Genomic DNA, 17,979 nt, shown 5'->3' with positions numbered 1-17,979 from the left:
CTGATAAATTTAAAGCCAGGAGATCGTCCACGTTGGCAACGATAAACGGATTATTTAATTAATCATCCCACTGACAGACTGCTTGGTTTGACAAGCTCCACTCCCATCACAAGTACAAACGAACATCTCGCTTACTCTTTCTTTCATATTTTTCCTAGTTTTATAACTTTTTTCACGGCAAGCTTGGCACTGGCCCGCAATAAACATTTTTTTAAATTTCTTTCCGCGCTCCCTTGCGTGCCGTAACGTTCACACACTGGCCCCACTGATTGTGGTATAAAAAAGGGCACGGAAACCGACAACATGATGAGCAATAATACGTACTACGAGCAGCAGCAGCCGCCGCAGTACTACCAGAGTACGGACAACGGGGACGACGAGGAAGAGATGCCGGCTACGGAGAAGGACCTCGCTGAGGATGCGCCCTGGAAGAAAATCCAACAGAACACCTTCACCAGGTGGTGCAACGAGCACCTCAAGTGCCTCAACAAGCGGATCAACGACCTACAGAAAGACCTGACCGACGGGCTCAAGCTCATCGGTCTTCTGGAGGTTTTGAGCCAGAAGAAAATGTACAGAAAGTACCACGCCAGACCTAACTTCAGACAAATGAAACTGGAAAATGTGTCCGTTGCGCTGGAATTCTTGGAGAGAGAACACATAAAGCTGGTATCGATAGGTAAGTGGTGTTTGCATTTAGGACCGATATAGCGCAATGGTTGGGTTTCTCGGAACATGTTGAAAGTTGATGCTTTGTCTACTCTGTCTGGGCTAGCCACTTTTGAGGATGCCGTTACTGGTTAGAGGGCGTATTTAAGTCAGGGGAACGAGTCTGAGATTGATTTCTCCTTATGAAATGAATGAAACACATTTTGATCTTATAGAAAAGTAATGCGCAATGCAGCCTTTTATTTATTAGAGTAAAACGTATTCCTAGTTGTGTTGTTGATTGTTCCATATTTATATTGATCAGAGTTGTGTTTTCACTGTATACACTTCTCCATAACTGTTGTTGCATGCGTTATAAACAGTGCATAACTGAAATGCACTGTACTTTTTGACGCAAATTACGCACGTCGTCGATATGTACTTCTGTGCGTAAGAGGGACCAGACAACGGCGCGGTGTGTTCAGGATGCGCCAATCAAGAAATGTCCCTTTTCTGACTGCCCGATAAAGACTGCTTTCAGCTGGATCCGGGAAACAGAGAGATTCTGGATTCGGTGCATGCCTTTGGATCCCTGTGTGTTATTACTGTGTAACTCATGCATGGTCCCATTAGAAACGATACTGCCAATTGAGAGTCATTACAATCTCTGGTTTAACCAACTTGGCTGCTGTCATTTGTTGTTCATGAAATGAAATACTGAATGAGTCATTTCGAGCGTTCTCATCGAATGGATGGTCTCCAATTTGGATTAGGCAATGGCTTTATAGTTGCTTCTGAATGATGTAGTGATTTGGCATCTCTATCTCATGTGTTCAAATATGTGCACTAAAGATGAATCAGTAACAAGTAGTCTACAAAGCATTTGTATATATCTGGCTATTTGTATATACACTGAGTGTACAAAACATTAGGAACACCTGCTCTTTCCATGACATAGACTGACCAGGTGAAAGCTATGATCCCTTATTGATGTCACCTGTTAAATCCACTTCAATAAGTGTATACGAAGTGAAGGAGGCAGGTTAAATAAGGATTTTTAAGCCTTGAGACAATTGAGACATGGATTGTGTATGTGTGCCATTCAAAGTGTGAATGGGCAGAGACAAAATATTTAAGTGCCTTTGAACAGGGTATGGTAGTAGTTGCCAGGCACATAGCACTTAGTGTGTCAAGAACTGCATCGCTGCTGGGATTTTCACGCTCAACAGTTTCTCGTGTGTATCAAAAATGGTCCACCACCCAAAGGACATCCAGTCAATTTGACACAACTGTGGGAAGCATTGGAGTCAACATGGGTCAGCATCCCTGTGGAATGCTTTCAACACCTTGTAGAGTTCATCCCCCTCCTTTTGCCCTCAGAACAGCCTGATTTTGTCTGGGCATGGACTCTACAAGGTGTCGAAAGCGTTCCACAGGGATGCTGACCCATGTTGACTCCAATGCTTCCCACAGTTGGCTGGATGTCCTTTGGGTGGTGGACCATTCTTGATACACACGAGAAGCTGTTGAGCATGAAAAACCCAGCAGTGTGTTACTACCATACCCCGTTCAAAAGACACATAAATATTTTGTCTTGCCCATTCACCCTCTGAATGGCACACACCCAATCCATGTCTCAATTGTTTCAAGACTTAAAAATCCTTCTTTAAACTGTGTCCTCCCATTCATCTACACTTATTGAAGTGGATTTAACAGGTGACACGAATAAGGGATCATAGCTTTCTCCTGGATTCATCTGGTCAGTCTATGTCATGGAAAGAGCAGGTGTTCTTAATGTTTTGTAATGTAATGTTTTAGAATCAGTGCTCCAGGATGTAGGATTTGTTCTTGGAGAACTAATAACAACATCAGAGAGACAGGGGCTCAGCTTGATGTCCCTAACTGGATCTAATATGTATTATGATGATTTTTAGGTATTTTTTTGTATTTTATTAGAATCCCCATTACCTGTTGCAAAAGCAGCAGCTACTCTTCCTGGGCTCCACACAAAACATGAAACATGACATAATACAGAACATCAATAGCCAAGAACAGTTCAAGGACAGAACTACATACATAAAAGGCACACGTAGCCTACATATCAATGCATACAAACAAACTATCTAGGTCAAATAGGGGAGAGGCATTGTGCCGCGAGGTGTTGCTTTATCTGTTTTTTGAAACCAGGTTTGAGCAATATGAGATAGAAGGAAGTTCCATGCAAAAAGGGCACTATATAATACTGTACGCTTTCTTGAATTCGTTCTGGATTTGGGGACTATGAAAAGACCCCTGGTGGCATATGATGATGATGATGATGATGATGCAGCAGCCAGCAGGACAGACAGTAGTCTATTGTTAAGACTGAGGAGGGCTCCTCTGTTGCTGAACATTATAACAGGGATTTATGAATGCACCTTGTGCTCAGAGAATATGTGGTTCTAAGGAAAAACATGTTTTTTTAACCTTTATTTAACTAGGCAAGTCAGTTAAGAACAAATTCTTATTTTCAATGACTGCCTAGGAACAGTGGGTAAACTGCAGATGGGCAGAACGACAGATTTTTACCTTGTCGGCTCGGGGATTCGATCTAGCAACCTTGCGGTTACTAGTCCAACGCTCTAACCACTAGGCTACCTGCCGCCCCATAATGATCCTTGGCTGAGCGTTCTGCCTTAAAACTAATCAATGCTATAATATTTATTCTCAGAATCTAAAACAGGTTCATGAGAAAAGGCGGCACACCAAAGCATCCTTGCTGTCAACATCTGTTGTGCTGATGTGTTGTGGCTGTGTTGGCCAACTCTTGATAAGAGCATGGCAACAGCCATTCATTCTGCCTACCAACAGCCAAACAGACTGCAAACAGGTTTGGCAACAGGATGGGATGGTAAGGGGTTGGCACACACACAGCAGTTGTTTCAGCAGTGCCTTAGGTGTGTTTGTGTTAGATCTGTCCTTGTGTCAACTGCTTTAACGGTGTAAAGACCACCAAAGACTATGAAATACCTGAAGATTGACAAGTCAGATCCCAGCTACTGGATCATTCAATATGATTAGAGGTTCTGTGGTACACTGTAAAAAAAATCCTGTTGATTTTACCATCATTTACTGGCAGCCAGTTACCAGTTGTAAATTACTGTAAAAAAAGGTATGATATGTATCTTTTTTACAGTATGTATTTTTTTTAACCCTAACTCACAGTTAACTATCTGCCAGTAAACTACTGTAAAAAAAAATGTGAAGAGCCATCAGAGTTCCCACTCTAGCCTTTGTTGTTTTCTTCATTTTACACTTTGTTTCCTTTCAGTCACATACAGTGCCTTCAGGTAGTATTCACACCCCTTGACTTTTTAAACATTTAGTTATGTTACAAAATGGGATTCAAATTGATTTAATTATCCTTTTTTCTGTCAAGGATCCACACAAGATATATTACTGTTACAATTTTCATGAATTATAAACTATCAAAATAAAGAAAGTCGCACACTCCATGTGTAATCTCCCAGCAATTTAATGGGTATTTACCAATGTTTCGGCGTCACTGTGCCTTCCTCAGGGTCATGAATAAAATAAAAAAATCAATTTTTTCTTCCTCTTTGACCAAACTCTATGATATTTTATTTTATTTATGAAAAATAAAACAGTAATATATCTTTATTAGATACGTATTCATGCCCCTAAGTCAATAAATGTTAGAATCACCTTTAGCAGCGACTACAGCTGTGACTGTTTTTGCGTAAGTCTCTAAGAGCGTAGCATACCTGAATTGTACAATATTTGCCCATTATTCTCAAAAACATTATTCAAGCTCTGTCAAGTTGGTTGTTGATCATTGCTAGACAGCCATTTTCAAGTCTTGCCATAGATTTTCAAGGCGATTTAAGTCAGAACTATAACTAGGCCACTCAGGAACATTCAATGTCATCTTGGTAAGAAACTCCAGTGTATATTTGGCCTTATATTTGAGGTTATTTCCAGTTGAAAGGTGACTTTGTCTCCCACTGTCTGTTGGAAAGCAGACTGAGCCAGGTTTTCCTCTCAGATTTTGCCTGTGCTTAGTTCTATTCCAATGCTTTTTATCCTAAAAAACTCCCTAGTCCTTGCCGATGACAAGCATACCCATAACATGATGCAGCCACCACCATGCTTGAAGAGTGGTACTCAGTTATGTGTTGTGTAGGATTTGCCCCAAACATAATGCTTTGTATTCAGTACAAAAAGTTAATTTCTTTGCCAAATCTTTTGCATTATTACTTTAGCGCCTTATTGCAAACAGGATGCATATTTTGGAATATTTGTATTCTGTAAAGGCTTTCTTCTTTTCACTCTGTCATTTATGTTAGTATTGTGGAGTAACTACAATGTTGTTGATCCATCCTCAGGACAAACTGAAATTGGGTCAGCTTTGAGGGGTTATCAGGTCCAATATCTGTTAGGGCTACCCAGGATGCAGTGTGATAAAGGGGGAAATGGGTCAACAAGCAGACAGAGTCATTGGGAAGGGGCCAGACCAGGGTGGCTGAGTGACATTGGTGATAAGAGTGATCCTTCCAGAAGGGCACCTGCCATGGCTCTCTCTCTCTCTCAGTGGGGGGTGGAGGGGAGTGTTGGGTAACAGAAGAGCTGGAGGGAGAACACACACACTCACACACTCATTCACTCTGTCTTACTCCTTCACACACATGATACACACACACTCATGGATGCCAGCAGGCAGGTAATTAAGACTAGAGGGTGTGTGACTTGGAGATTTGGAAGTCAGTGTGTGTCACGGAGTGTGTGACTTGGAGAGTTGAAGTTCAGTAAGTACGGGAAAGGTTACTGCCACAGGAATTTCAGACTGATATCCCCCTCCCCCCTGGTTCTGGTGGTTTGGCCTTCCGGCTCTCTGGTTGTCTGGTAGTCTGGTAGTCTGGAGGGGCAGTGAGGGGCCAGCCTGGCCCAGGTCAGCTTCACTCATTTGGGGAAGGGGGCAGCTGATTGATGGGCAGACAGCTGAGCTCTGGGGCTCTGGGCTTCCTCCACTAACAGGCGCCTAAAATAGACCCACATACAGCCCCAGAGTGGCACGGGGAGAGGGGGCGGGGGAGAGGACTGTGAAAGAAGGGTTAGTTAAAAGAGAGGAGGCAGGGAAGTGGGGAGAATAAGAGGGGTTAGGAGAGAGGGGGTCGGGAGAGAGGGGGTCGGGAGAGAGGAGAGGGAAATTACGAGGGTATGATGGGGCGAGGAAAATATGACTGAGACCTCTGGCGCTGAGGGGGGTTTTAGGTGGGGGTGCTGAAGAGTTGGGTATCCCTTTTCCCGTCACTAAGACACAGTAGTATATGACATTATGACTCAAACAGACCATCCGTTATGACATTATGACTCAAACAGACCATCCGTTATGACATTATGACTCAAACAGACCATCCGTTATGACATTATGACTCAAACAGACCATCCGTTATGACATTATGACTCAAACAGACCATCCGTTATGACATTATGACTCAAACAGACCATCCGTTATGACATTATGACTCAAACAGACCATCCGTTATGACATTATGACTCAAACAGACCATCCGTTATGACATTATGACTCAAACAGACTATCCGTTATGACATTATGACTCAAACAGACCATCCGTTATGACATTATGACTCAAACAGACCATCCGTTATGACATTATGACTCAAACAGACCATCCGTTATGACATTATGACTCAAACAGACTATCCGTTATGACATTATGACTCAAACAGACCATCCTTATGACATTAGATGGACCTCCGCTTACTCACGAAGTTAGAACTTACTCTGCTCTTTGATGAATGAGTACATCTCTCTCTCTCTCTCTCTCTCTCTCTCTCTCTCTCTCTCTCTCTCTCTCTCTCTCTCTCTCTCTCTCTCTCTCTCTCTCTCTCTCTCTCTCTCTCTCTCTTTCTCTCTCTCTCTCTCTGTCTCTTTCTCCATCCCCTCTCTCTGACTCAGTCCTGATGAGAGAAACAGAGAAGTTGAGCGGGGCCCTCTGATTGGTTGGTCGTTTTATTTGACTGCGGTATGATTGACCCCATTGTGGGTTCACATCATAGTTGTGAATTTAACAGGGGGGAAAGTTGCGGTATCTCCAGTAGTAGCTGTGTGGATGTGTGTATGTGTTTCCTGTATCACTATCCAAGGCTAAATGCTGTGGTTCTGTAATGGGTCTCTGACATGACTGTGCTATGTGGTGGGGAGCAATGACAGAGAGAGAAAAGGGGAAGAGAGCAGTATGGAGCGAGAGCGAGGGAGAGAGCAGTATGGAGCGAGAGCGAGGGAGAGAGCAGTATGGAGAGAGAGCAAGGGAGAGAGCAGTATGGAGAGAGAGCGAGGGAGAGAGCAGTATGGAGAGAGAGCGAGGGAGAGAGCAGTATGGAGCGAGAGCGAGGGAGAGAGCAGTATGGAGCGAGAGCGAGGGAGAGAGCAGTATGGAGCGAGAGCGAGGGAGAGAGCAGTATGGAGAGAGAGCGAGGGAGAGAGCAGTATGGAGCGAGAGCGAGGGAGAGAGCAGTATGGAGAGAGAGCGAGGGAGAGAGCAGTATGGAGCGAGAGCGAGGGAGAGAGCAGTATGGAGCGAGAGCGAGGGAGAGAGCAGTATGGAGAGAGAGCGAGGGAGAGAGCAGTATGGAGCGAGAGCGAGGGAGAGAGCAGTATGGAGCGAGAGCGAGGGAGAGAGCAGTATGGAGAGAGAGCGAGGGAGAGAGCAGTATGGAGCGAGAGCGAGGGAGAGAGCAGTATGGAGAGAGAGCGAGGGAGAGAGCAGTATGGAGCGAGAGCGAGGGAGAGAGCAGTATGGAGCGAGAGCGAGGGAGAGAGCAGTATGGAGAGAGAGCGAGGGAGAGAGCAGTATGGAGCGAGAGCGAGGGAGAGAGCAGTATGGAGAGAGAGCGAGGGAGAGAGAGCGAGGGAGAGAGCAGTATGGAGCGAGAGCGAGGGAGAGAGCAGTATGGAGCGAGAGCGAGGGAGAGAGCAGTATGGAGCGAGAGCGAGGGAGAGAGCAGTATGGAGCGAGAGCGAGGGAGAGAGCAGTATGGAGCGAGAGCGAGGGAGAGAGCAGTATGGAGAGAGAGCGAGGGAGAGAGCAGTATGGAGCGAGAGCGAGGGAGAGAGCAGTATGGAGAGAGAGCGAGGGAGAGAGCAGTATGGAGCGAGAGCGAGGGAGAGAGCAGTATGGAGCGAGAGCGAGGGAGAGAGCAGTATGGAGAGAGAGCGAGGGAGAGAGCAGTATGGAGAGAGAGCGAGGGAGAGAGCAGTATGGAGAGAGAGCGAGGGAGAGAGCAGTATGGAGAGAGAGCGAGGGAGAGAGCAGTATGGAGAGAGCGCGAGGGAGAGAGCAGTATGGAGCGAGAGCGAGGGAGAGAGCAGTATGGAGAGAGAGCGAGGGAGAGAGCAGTATGGAGAGAGAGCGAGGGAGAGAGCAGTATGGAGAGAGAGCGAGGGAGAGAGCAGTATGGAGAGAGAGCGAGGGAGAGAGCAGTATGGAGCGAGAGCGAGGGAGAGAGCAGTATGGAGAGAGAGCGAGGGAGAGAGAGCGAGGGAGAGAGCAGTATGGAGCGAGAGCGAGGGAGAGAGCAGTATGGAGCGAGAGCGAGGGAGAGAGCAGTATGGAGCGAGAGCGAGGGAGAGAGCAGTATGGAGCGAGAGCGAGGGAGAGAGCAGTATGGAGCGAGAGCGAGGGAGAGAGCAGTATGGAGAGAGAGCGAGGGAGAGAGCAGTATGGAGCGAGAGCGAGGGAGAGAGCAGTATGGAGAGAGAGCGAGGGAGAGAGCAGTATGGAGCGAGAGCGAGGGAGAGAGCAGTATGGAGCGAGAGCGAGGGAGAGAGCAGTATGGAGAGAGAGCGAGGGAGAGAGCAGTATGGAGAGAGAGCGAGGGAGAGAGCAGTATGGAGAGAGAGCGAGGGAGAGAGCAGTATGGAGAGAGAGCGAGGGAGAGAGCAGTATGGAGAGAGCGCGAGGGAGAGAGCAGTATGGAGCGAGAGCGAGGGAGAGAGCAGTATGGAGAGAGAGCGAGGGAGAGAGCAGTATGGAGAGAGAGCGAGGGAGAGAGCAGTATGGAGAGAGAGCGAGGGAGAGAGCAGTATGGAGAGAGAGCGAGGGAGAGAGCAGTATGGAGAGAGAGCGAGGGAGAGAGCAGTATGGAGAGAGAGCGAGAAAAAACGAGAGCGGGAGAGAGTGCAGGGAGAGGATGGGGTAGAAAGAGAGGGGGATAGAAGCTGGATTATAGAGGGAGAGAGAGAGCAGTATGGAGAGAGAGAGAGAAAGGGTGGTGGTGGTGACCAGTTCTTACGTTGATGCTCTCACTCCTTCAGCAAGTCTCTGGTGTGTGTGATAAAAATGTAACCTTACCCCCAATGTTACCCCAACACTCTGAGAGGTTCCAAGTTACCTCCTGGTCTCCTGGTGTTAGACAGTGTTCAGGCTCTGTGGTAGTAGACCCTATGGGGTAGTAGAAGTATTAACTGATGCAGATCCTTCCCTGCTATCTTACTTTACTGGAGCTGAGGGAAGTGAGTGAGACCACTCTCTCTCTTTCCTCATCTTTTTTGTCTCTCCTCTCTCTCTTCGTCTCTGTCTCTTCATCTCAACCGCTCTCTCTCTCTTTCTCTCTCTTTCTCCCTCTCTCTCTTTCTTCCTCTCTCCATTACCTTCTCTCTCTCGCTCTCTCACTCTCTTCCTCTCTCCCTGTCTTCCTCACCCTCCCTCTCTCCCTACAACAGTATCTCTAATTGTTAGCATGTGTCAGAGGCAGTCAGCTCAGAAGAATGTCCGAGCTTGTCCAGAACCCCCCCCCCCCCCCCCCCCCCCCAATCACCCCTCCCCTACATCCCACACAACCTACCTCTCTAGCAGCCACCAAGGATAAGCAACTCTGGCTAGCCAAGAGAGGAGAATAACTCTGATTGCACCACCACCTCCACCAGCCCCACCACCACCTCCCCCCAAAACACCTCACCCCCTGTTAATATCTTTCTTTATAAAGGAAGTCCTCTATGTTGGATTTATATGGTTTCTCCTCCCATAGACTTCCAGCCATTTCTCTTGTGTCGTGTACAGTATTTAGATACAGAGGACTTAGGAAAAGGTCCAGCTTTTCAACAGCCAGTTGAATATGTCGCCTCATTGTTAGAGGGCCATGTGTTTAGTGTTGCAGTCTGGGTAGAGGGAATTGAATGGGCTATATGTAAGATCTATTAATGGGGTGGAAGCACATCAAATCAAATGACAATATCAGTCTCACACTGAGAACCCCTGAACTGATATTGGTGTAACAATCAATTTGCTGTGTTATGTAGTATTCTGGCTAAAACAACACATATTTCCATGTATCTACAGTAATCCAGCTGTGAATATTGCATTGATGTACTGTCTATTTCCACTGGTTATCAGAGGAGGCTGAGGATATGCTCTGTATTCCGTCTTTGGATTCAATGAACCTGAGCAGAAGTGCAGGTATATGAGATTATAAAACGGATGTGTCTAATACTGGATGCTCATTGGCTAAAACCGCAGTCCAGCTGGTGTCTATTCCACAAGTCACCACCGGCTAAATCTATAACGTTGAAATGCCTATTGACTCTGTTCCAAGTGACTGCGCAATCCACTGTCTCATCATCTCAGCCAGGCAATTTATATACTAGATCTTCCCTGTAAAAAGCATCTAGAAATGATCTCCCATTTCTTTTAGACTAGCAATTGGTTTTCAACAGCGGAGATTAGTAATAACCTTGCTGTCTGTCTCTCCGACATTTGCATCATATTGAAATTCATTCTCCATCTGTCCTATGGTAATGAACGTGTCGGGACGAGACAGGCGGACTGGCATACACACAAAGAAATGTCTATAGAAAAACTCTAAATGCAGCTAGTTTGCTGTCATTCCAGCTTCAGTTTCTTCTGAACAGTAGGCTGGCGAGAGAGCAAATGTTCTACGCCAGGCGAAATCGTACATCATTAGCTCATTTTTATGGATGTATAAAAAAACAATCATTAGAAAACAGCTTAAACAAACTCAAATGCAGCTACTTTGCTGTTGTCCTGGTTGCACTGTTTGACGTGACTGTGTTAGCCAGTTGGCTAGCTAGCAAGCAAGGGATAAGAAGGTTGCCAGCTATCATGGCAAGGGAACATTTTGAACGACGGACTGGGACGCGTCCATAGATTTAGAACAAAAAGACTTAACGATTGGGCAACGTCTCTAGCAACCGGACCGATAGAACGAAGGACCAGCCGGCTTGGGTATCAACCCTAGATTTGTGTCTGGACTATGTCTCGTGGAGGGTGAAATACAGTAGTGTGAATGAATTAATCTTTTTTTATTTTTTTATAAAAATATGTCAATCATTATTTGAATATGTTGGAATCTCATTGTATAAAAGTGATAATGCCCTCGAAGCCGTTGTTGTTAGGTTCGAGACGAAGGCCTGACAACACCCGTGCCAAAATCCTTCAAACACCAGCTTCTCAGGCATTATCACTTAAAAGTAGAATTCATCCATTGTCTCCTCTTCATTCTCAGTGGCACAGATGGTCAGTTTGCCTGCTCTCTCTCTCTCTCTCTCTCTCTCTCTCTCTCTCTCTCTCTCTCTCTCTCTCTCTCTCTCTCTCTCTCTCTCTCTCTCTCTCTCTCTCTCTCTCTCTCTCTCTCTCTCTCTCTCTCTCTCTCTCTCTCTCTCTCTTTCACCATCTCTCCTCTCTCCATCTCAGTGGTCTGCGTGAGTCGTGAAGCGTGAGGAGGAGCATAGTGAGAGGAAGAAGTCCGTCCACAAGTAAAATGTTCCGAAAGGCACTGCTCGTAAAAGCTTTAGCACGGCACCACAGCCAGGGTCAAACGAGGCCCACAGAGCAGTTTCCACTGGCGAGAGAGAGATTAAGAGTGGAGTGAAAGATAAAGTAGAGGGGAGACACAGAGAGATGGACAGGAAGAGAAGAGTGGAAACAAGGAAGAGTGAAGAGATGGTCAGGGAGCGAGAATGGTTAAACACAATGTGTTATTCCAGAGATGACGTTTCTAACAGACAGACCTACCAGACAGTAGACGTTCCTTTGAGTCCAGCCAAGAGAGCCAAAATCACAAGGTTGGTTGGGATTAGATATTTTGAACCCGATTCATTACATGTTTATTATGACTAGCCACAAAGTTTTTTCACTGATGACGAGCGGGATTAATCCAAGGGGTCCTGATGATGGTGATGTTAAATGTCAGGCAGTGACACAGCCACCTGCTTCCTGTGAGGATGTTTGGGTATATGAGTTTCCAGTACATCACTTTGTTTGTTACTCTGTCCACATAGACTTGGCACCATAAACATAGATAACGGTCAGTGTCCATAGCAACAAAACGTTTCCAAACCACATTTCCACAATTTCAATGTTTAAGACAGCTGTGATGACCTAATCGTTGCGAGTGGAAACAGGTTATCAGGATTAACCCATCTGGACCGCAGGATTACACAGTGGGGGATATAATATGGAGGGAAGAATAACGGATGAGAAAGAGAGAGAGGGGGGGAGAGAATTCTGGAGTTGAGAATGGAGTACGGGTTGGGTTTGGATCCACCTAACATCCAGTGCTGTGGTGCCTGGCAAAGGTAGGTTATCTAAATGTGTGTGTGTGTTTGTGTATGCTTGTGTGTGTTTGTGTATGCTTGTGTGTGTTTGTGTGTGCTTGTGTGTGTGTGGGGGGTTTGTGTTTGTGTGTGTCTGTGTGTGTCTGCGTAGACTGAGTCACTCACATCTGGAGTGTCAGAACAGAGAGCAGTAGCTTCTATTAACTGACTGGTCAAAGTGAGAGAGACAGAAAAACAGATAGGTAGAGTTTCATTGAAAGGTTACATTGTGCCCTGTTTCAGTGACGTCACCATTAAGGTCCCCTGTCAATGTCTGTCATGCTGTTAAAATAGACCAGCATTACACACAGTATAATGTATCCTAGTGTATGTGGAGTGCCCTCCATGCTAAATAAACAACTTGTTGTTGTCTACACACACACTTCTTAGAACCCTGAGAAATCGCCAAGTGGATTCTGGGGCAGTTGGTGTCAGGCACAGCTGCTGTTAGCAGCCCAACAATCTGACCCCTTAATCCATTTCACTCAAGTCTGCTCCCTACAGGGTTGCTAGGTCTGACCCTGACTCTACTTCCCTCTGCTCCCTAAGGTGTTGCCTGATCTAAGCCCTTATTCATCTTCACTTTATCCAGGCGCAGGCCTCTCTCCTCACCTCCCACAGAACAGGGTAGGTTCCATTGGGGGTGCTGTGAGGTCAGAGCAGGGGAAAGAACAAGATGGAGGGGGAAAATGACTGATAACATGTTTAGGATATTTCCCAGCCTCGACTCAAATTGGGGATTTTAAGGAATCTGGCACCCCGCCGAAGGCGCAGATGACAGGTCAAGGCAAGGGAAGGCTTGGGGAAGGGAGTGAGGGTGAGGCGAGGCAAGAGGAGTGATAGCAGGGTGTGAGGGAGGGCCCAGCTGTATAGTGCCCAGATGTTTGGCCCTCAGCATGGGGAAAAAAATGAATAATTAACCCTTTGAAAACTCCCTCTGCCATTCATGAACTTCTTCCTTAATGGGTCATAAGGCCACTGCCACTCCACACACCCCTTTACCTGGGACAGATCAGAAGTGAGAATGAAGAGAACAGCTTGAGTCTTTCTCCCTTATCATACCAGGGATGAATGTGTGTCTGAGTGATACTGAGACATTACACACACACTGGGGAGTTCAAATGATGTAGTTCTAACACCCACATCCTTTATCAATTAGATGTAGTTCCTTTTGAAGCAGCTAAAACAGCTGGTTGTTCATTCTATGGGCTAAGATAGAGTTTCTACCTGTCACTCATGTTTGCCTGTCTCATGCTGTGGGCCCTGGGATGTGTTCTTTGGTGATGTTTTTTCATGAATGACTGTTCTGTGTCTTCTAAGATATGCTTGTGAATGGAGTTTAAGGTGCGCTCTGTCATTCACAACATGCTTCATATGGTGAGTTTAAAGGCTTATGAAAATGTCAGAGGAATTTACGCATACACACACACACATACATGCACACACACACGCACGCACACACTTACACACATACTGTGTGTAAGCATGCATGGATACAAGCACACACAACATATACACTCAAACACATACACACTCTCTCTCTCTGTCACACACACACATGCACGTATGCACTCACATACACTGAGTGTACAAAACATTAAGAACACCTGCTCTTTCCATGACATATACTGACCAGTTGATTCCAGGTGAAAGCTATGATCCCTTATTGTGTCACTTGTTAAACCCCCTTCAATCAGTGTAGATGAAGGGGAGGAGACAGGTTAAATAAGGATTTTTAAGCCTTGAGACATGGATTGTGTATGTATGCCATTCAGAGGGTGAATGGGCAAGACACAATATTTAAGTGTCTTTGAACTAGGTATGTAGTAGGTTCCAGGCAAACTGGTTTGAGTGTGTCAAGAACGACAATGCTGCTGGGTATTTCATGCTCAACAGTTTCCTGTGTGTATCAAGAATGGTGTTCCACACAACGACATCCAGCAAACTTGACACAACTGTGGAAAGTATTGGAGTCAACATGGGCCAGCCTCCCTGTGGAACGCTTTCGACACCTTGTCGAGTCCATGCCCGACTAATTGAGGATGTTTTGTGCTGCAAAATGGGGTGCAGCTCAATATTAGGAAGGTTTACCTAATGTTTTGTGCACTCAGTGTAAGCACGCACAAATGCACGCACAAATGCACGCACGCACGCACGCACGCACGCACGCACGCACGCACGCACGCACGCACGCACGCACACACACACACACACACACACACACACACACACACACACACACACACACACACACACACACACACACACTGATGGCTGCCATGTGTTTCCTGATCTGACGGTAGAGTGGTGTTTAATGATCCAGTTCCACTGCAAGGTCTGAGCAAGGCCCTCAGCTAACTTCCTACAATTCTATACATTTTGTCATGGTGCAGAGAAAAACATGTGCATTTTTAAAGCTAAATTCATGCTATTCTATACATTATGCCATGAGGCTGAGCATTTCTTTCGCAGTTTTACAGCTAATTTCCTGTAATTCTACGTTTTTTTGCCATGGCTTATGACGTGTTCAAACGCTATCTGGGGCCCTTGGGGCTGCAGGGGTGTGTGGTATACCAGTGATACAGATGGTATCACTGGCATACCACACTGTATCTATCTGCCATTCCACAGCACATCTACCACTCTTCAGAAGGCAAACTCCATCTGCATTCCAGTGTAGTTCTGATCTATAACTTTGTGAAGTTAGTTTGCTTATTTCAGTTAACTAGTATGTCGTAACTATCTCTGTTTCTGTGTCTGTGTCTCCTGCCCTGTTCTGTTCTGTTTTCAGTCTGTGCTTTCTCTCTGTAGTCTGCTGACTGTCACACTGTTGACCTATTCCCTGATCACCACACACACACACACACACACACACACACACACACACACACACACACACACACACACACACACACACACACACACACACACACACACACACACACACACACACACACACACACACACACACACACACACACACACACAACATATCTACCTGTGCCATCTTTCTGTGTGATCCATATGTATGGGCCAGTCTTAGTGTATTGCTTCGTATTCATATCTGTTCTGCACGTACAGTATGCATAAGTATGTGTGTCTGTGTTTATGTAGCTATACAGTATGCGTGCGATTCCTCTAAGTGTAGTAGAAAGTGTAGGGTTTCTGTCTGTACCGTAGTGTTGATGAGGACGTGGGTTAGTTGTGTTCCACTGTGGTCCTTACAGTTCCCTCATGCCCACAGAGCAGATCACATGGGAGCCAGGGGGGAGGGGGAGACAATACCGCCTGTGTGTGGGAGTAATGGGGGAGGGGGGATCAACCAAGGAGAATGAGTGTGTGCAGTGTATGTGACTGTGTGTGTTACTGTCTGTTACATCCTCTAGAGGTTATTGATGCCCCCCAGTTGTTGGCTAGAGACGCCTGTGAGCAACTGGGCCGGCAGCTGAGACTGCAGATTGGGTCCCACCAGAGAGAGAGAAAGCGAGAGAAAGCGAGAGAGAAATATTTACAGAGAGAAATATTTAGAGTGAGAAATAGAGGGAGAGGGAGAGGGAGGGGGAGAGGGAGAGAGAGAGAGAGCGCTCAGTCATCCTCCCTACACCACAGCAGACCAAATACTCTACAAGTCCTCCACTGCCCTCACTCCTTTCTCCCACACCCCCTGAACAGAACACTGGTAACCACTACTTGAATGTAAAATGGGCTGTTAACTCAAATACTCCCTTCGAGGACAATACAGTCTAGTCTATCAATCTACAGTAGGAAACATCCCACCAACTGATTTCCAACATTCAGTCAACACTCCTATAGAACAGAGTATTCCCTTCTTTATCTCCATTACTCTGACTGGGGCCAACCAGGTGACAAATCTAATTCACGTCTGAGCTTTCCTGGCTCAACCTCTAACTCAGGAAAAAGAGAAAGGGAGAAAGGTTCCTTTCTTTCTTGTGTTCTGTTCTTCTTTGTTAGTTGCCCAGGCTATATTCTGTTGGTAGAGAAACACCTCTGGGCCTGTATTCAAAAAGAGTCTCAGAGTAGAAGTGCTGATCTAGGATCAGTTTAGCATTTTAGATAATAATAACCATGCTTATATGTACAGGGGGGGGGGGGATCTGGTCCTAGGCCAGCACTCTTACTCTGAGACTCTTTGTGAATACAGACCCTGGTGTTCTTGATGGGCTGGCTCAGGCTTTGGCATGAGGAGAGAGTGCTAGTTCCTGTAACCTGTTCACCATGACGGGGTTATTACCGAGTGGTATACGGAGTTTACTTTGGAGACCGCACCACGCCAAACACCCACCCAAGGGGGATGAGAAATGGGGGAGTTAGGTAGAGCAGCCAGGGAGTAGAGGATTCCTTTTAGGAGAGATGTGAGCTGAATAGAAATGTGATCCAAGACGAAAGTGTGTGGAGGTCTGTTATAGCAACCATGTCCTGGTGTCTGTTTTCTATGTAGTGTTGAGAGATGTGTTCTTACCAACGCTTCAGACACAGAACAGTTTGGAGTGAGTGTGTGAGTGTATTAGTACATGTCTGTGTGTGAGTGTGTGTGTGTGTGTGTGTGCTTGTGTGTGTGTGTGTGTGTGTGAGTGAGTGTGTGTGTGTGTATGCCACATGTTTAGTTACTCGCTGTGTTAGACAGCTTTGGTCACAGCTCGTGAAATGGCTAGGCCCTTCAGTCTTTTATAAGCCACAGGTGATGTGTGTGTGTGTGTGTGTGTCTAATTTCCGTGGTCTTTATATAGCACTGGGCCTTTGTAAAGCCCTAAATTACACATCCAACATTTATCCAGCTGCTGGAGCTGCCCCCGAGGCCTATTGTGTGTGGCAGAGGAATGCAGCAGGTCGTCCGCTGGCCTGTGTGTTTGTGTGTGTGTTTTTATGTGATTATGTTGGATTTGTGTGTGTCGATGTGTCTCTGTTGTGTATCTGAAGGATATGCATATTGTGTGTGTGATGATGATGAGGCTGTATGTTGTGTGTGTGTATCTGTTGGTTGTGCATGCGGGACTGAGTTTGTGTGTGTTTGTGTGTATGTGTGTATGTTTGTTTGTGTGTGTGTTTGTGTGTGTGTGTGTTTGTGTGTATGTGTGTGTGTTTGTATGTGTGTATGTGTTTGTGTGTGTGTTTGTGGACGTGTTTAACTATTCTTGTGGGGACCAGAAGTCCCTACAAGAATAGTAAACGAACAAAAAGTTGACCAGCTGGGGACATTTTGTTAGTCCCCACAAGGTCAAATGCTATTTCTAGGGGGTTTAGGGTTAAGGTTAGAATTAGTGTTAGGGTTAGAATTAAGTTAAATATTAAGGTTAGGAGATGGGGTTAGTTGTAGGGTTAGGGTTAGGAGCTAGGGTTAGGGTTAGGAGCTAGGGTTAGGTTTAGGTTTTTGGGTTAGGGTTAGGGTTAGGGTTAGGGTTAGGGTTAAGGTTAGGGTTAGGGTTAGGGTTAGGGTAAGAGTACGGGTTGGGATTAGGGTTAGGTTTAGGGTTAGGGGTTAGGGAAAATAGGATTTTGAATGGGACTGAATTGTATGTCCCCACAAGGTTAGCTGTACAAGACTGTGTGTGTTTGTGTGTGTGTGTGTGTGTGTTTGTGTGTAGGTGTGTGTGTGTGTGTGTATGTGTGTGTGTGTGTGTGTGTGTGTGTGTGTGTGTGTGTGTGTGTGTGTGTGTGTGTGCGTGTCTGGGCGGACC

General features: G+C 46.0%; 1 protein-coding gene across 2 annotated transcripts in view; it reads left to right on the top strand.

Moving 5' to 3' along the window:
• The first annotated feature begins 375 nt into the window (after positions 1-375).
• Positions 376-17,979, top strand: part of LOC120050043 (filamin-C-like) — a 94,655-nt gene continuing 77,051 nt past the window's right edge. For both annotated transcript variants that reach the window (XM_038996654.1, XM_038996653.1), the window contains exon 1: positions 376-679. In XM_038996654.1, the coding sequence (XP_038852582.1) occupies positions 388-679 (292 nt within the window). In that variant the 5' untranslated portion in view covers positions 376-387. The remainder of the gene's footprint in view (positions 680-17,979) is intronic.

This window comes from Salvelinus namaycush, chromosome 6 (genome assembly GCF_016432855.1).
Source record: "Salvelinus namaycush isolate Seneca chromosome 6, SaNama_1.0, whole genome shotgun sequence".
NCBI lineage: Eukaryota > Metazoa > Chordata > Actinopteri > Salmoniformes > Salmonidae > Salvelinus > Salvelinus namaycush.
Note: the sequence above shows the minus strand (reverse complement) of the source record. Positions and strands in the feature narration are given on the sequence as shown.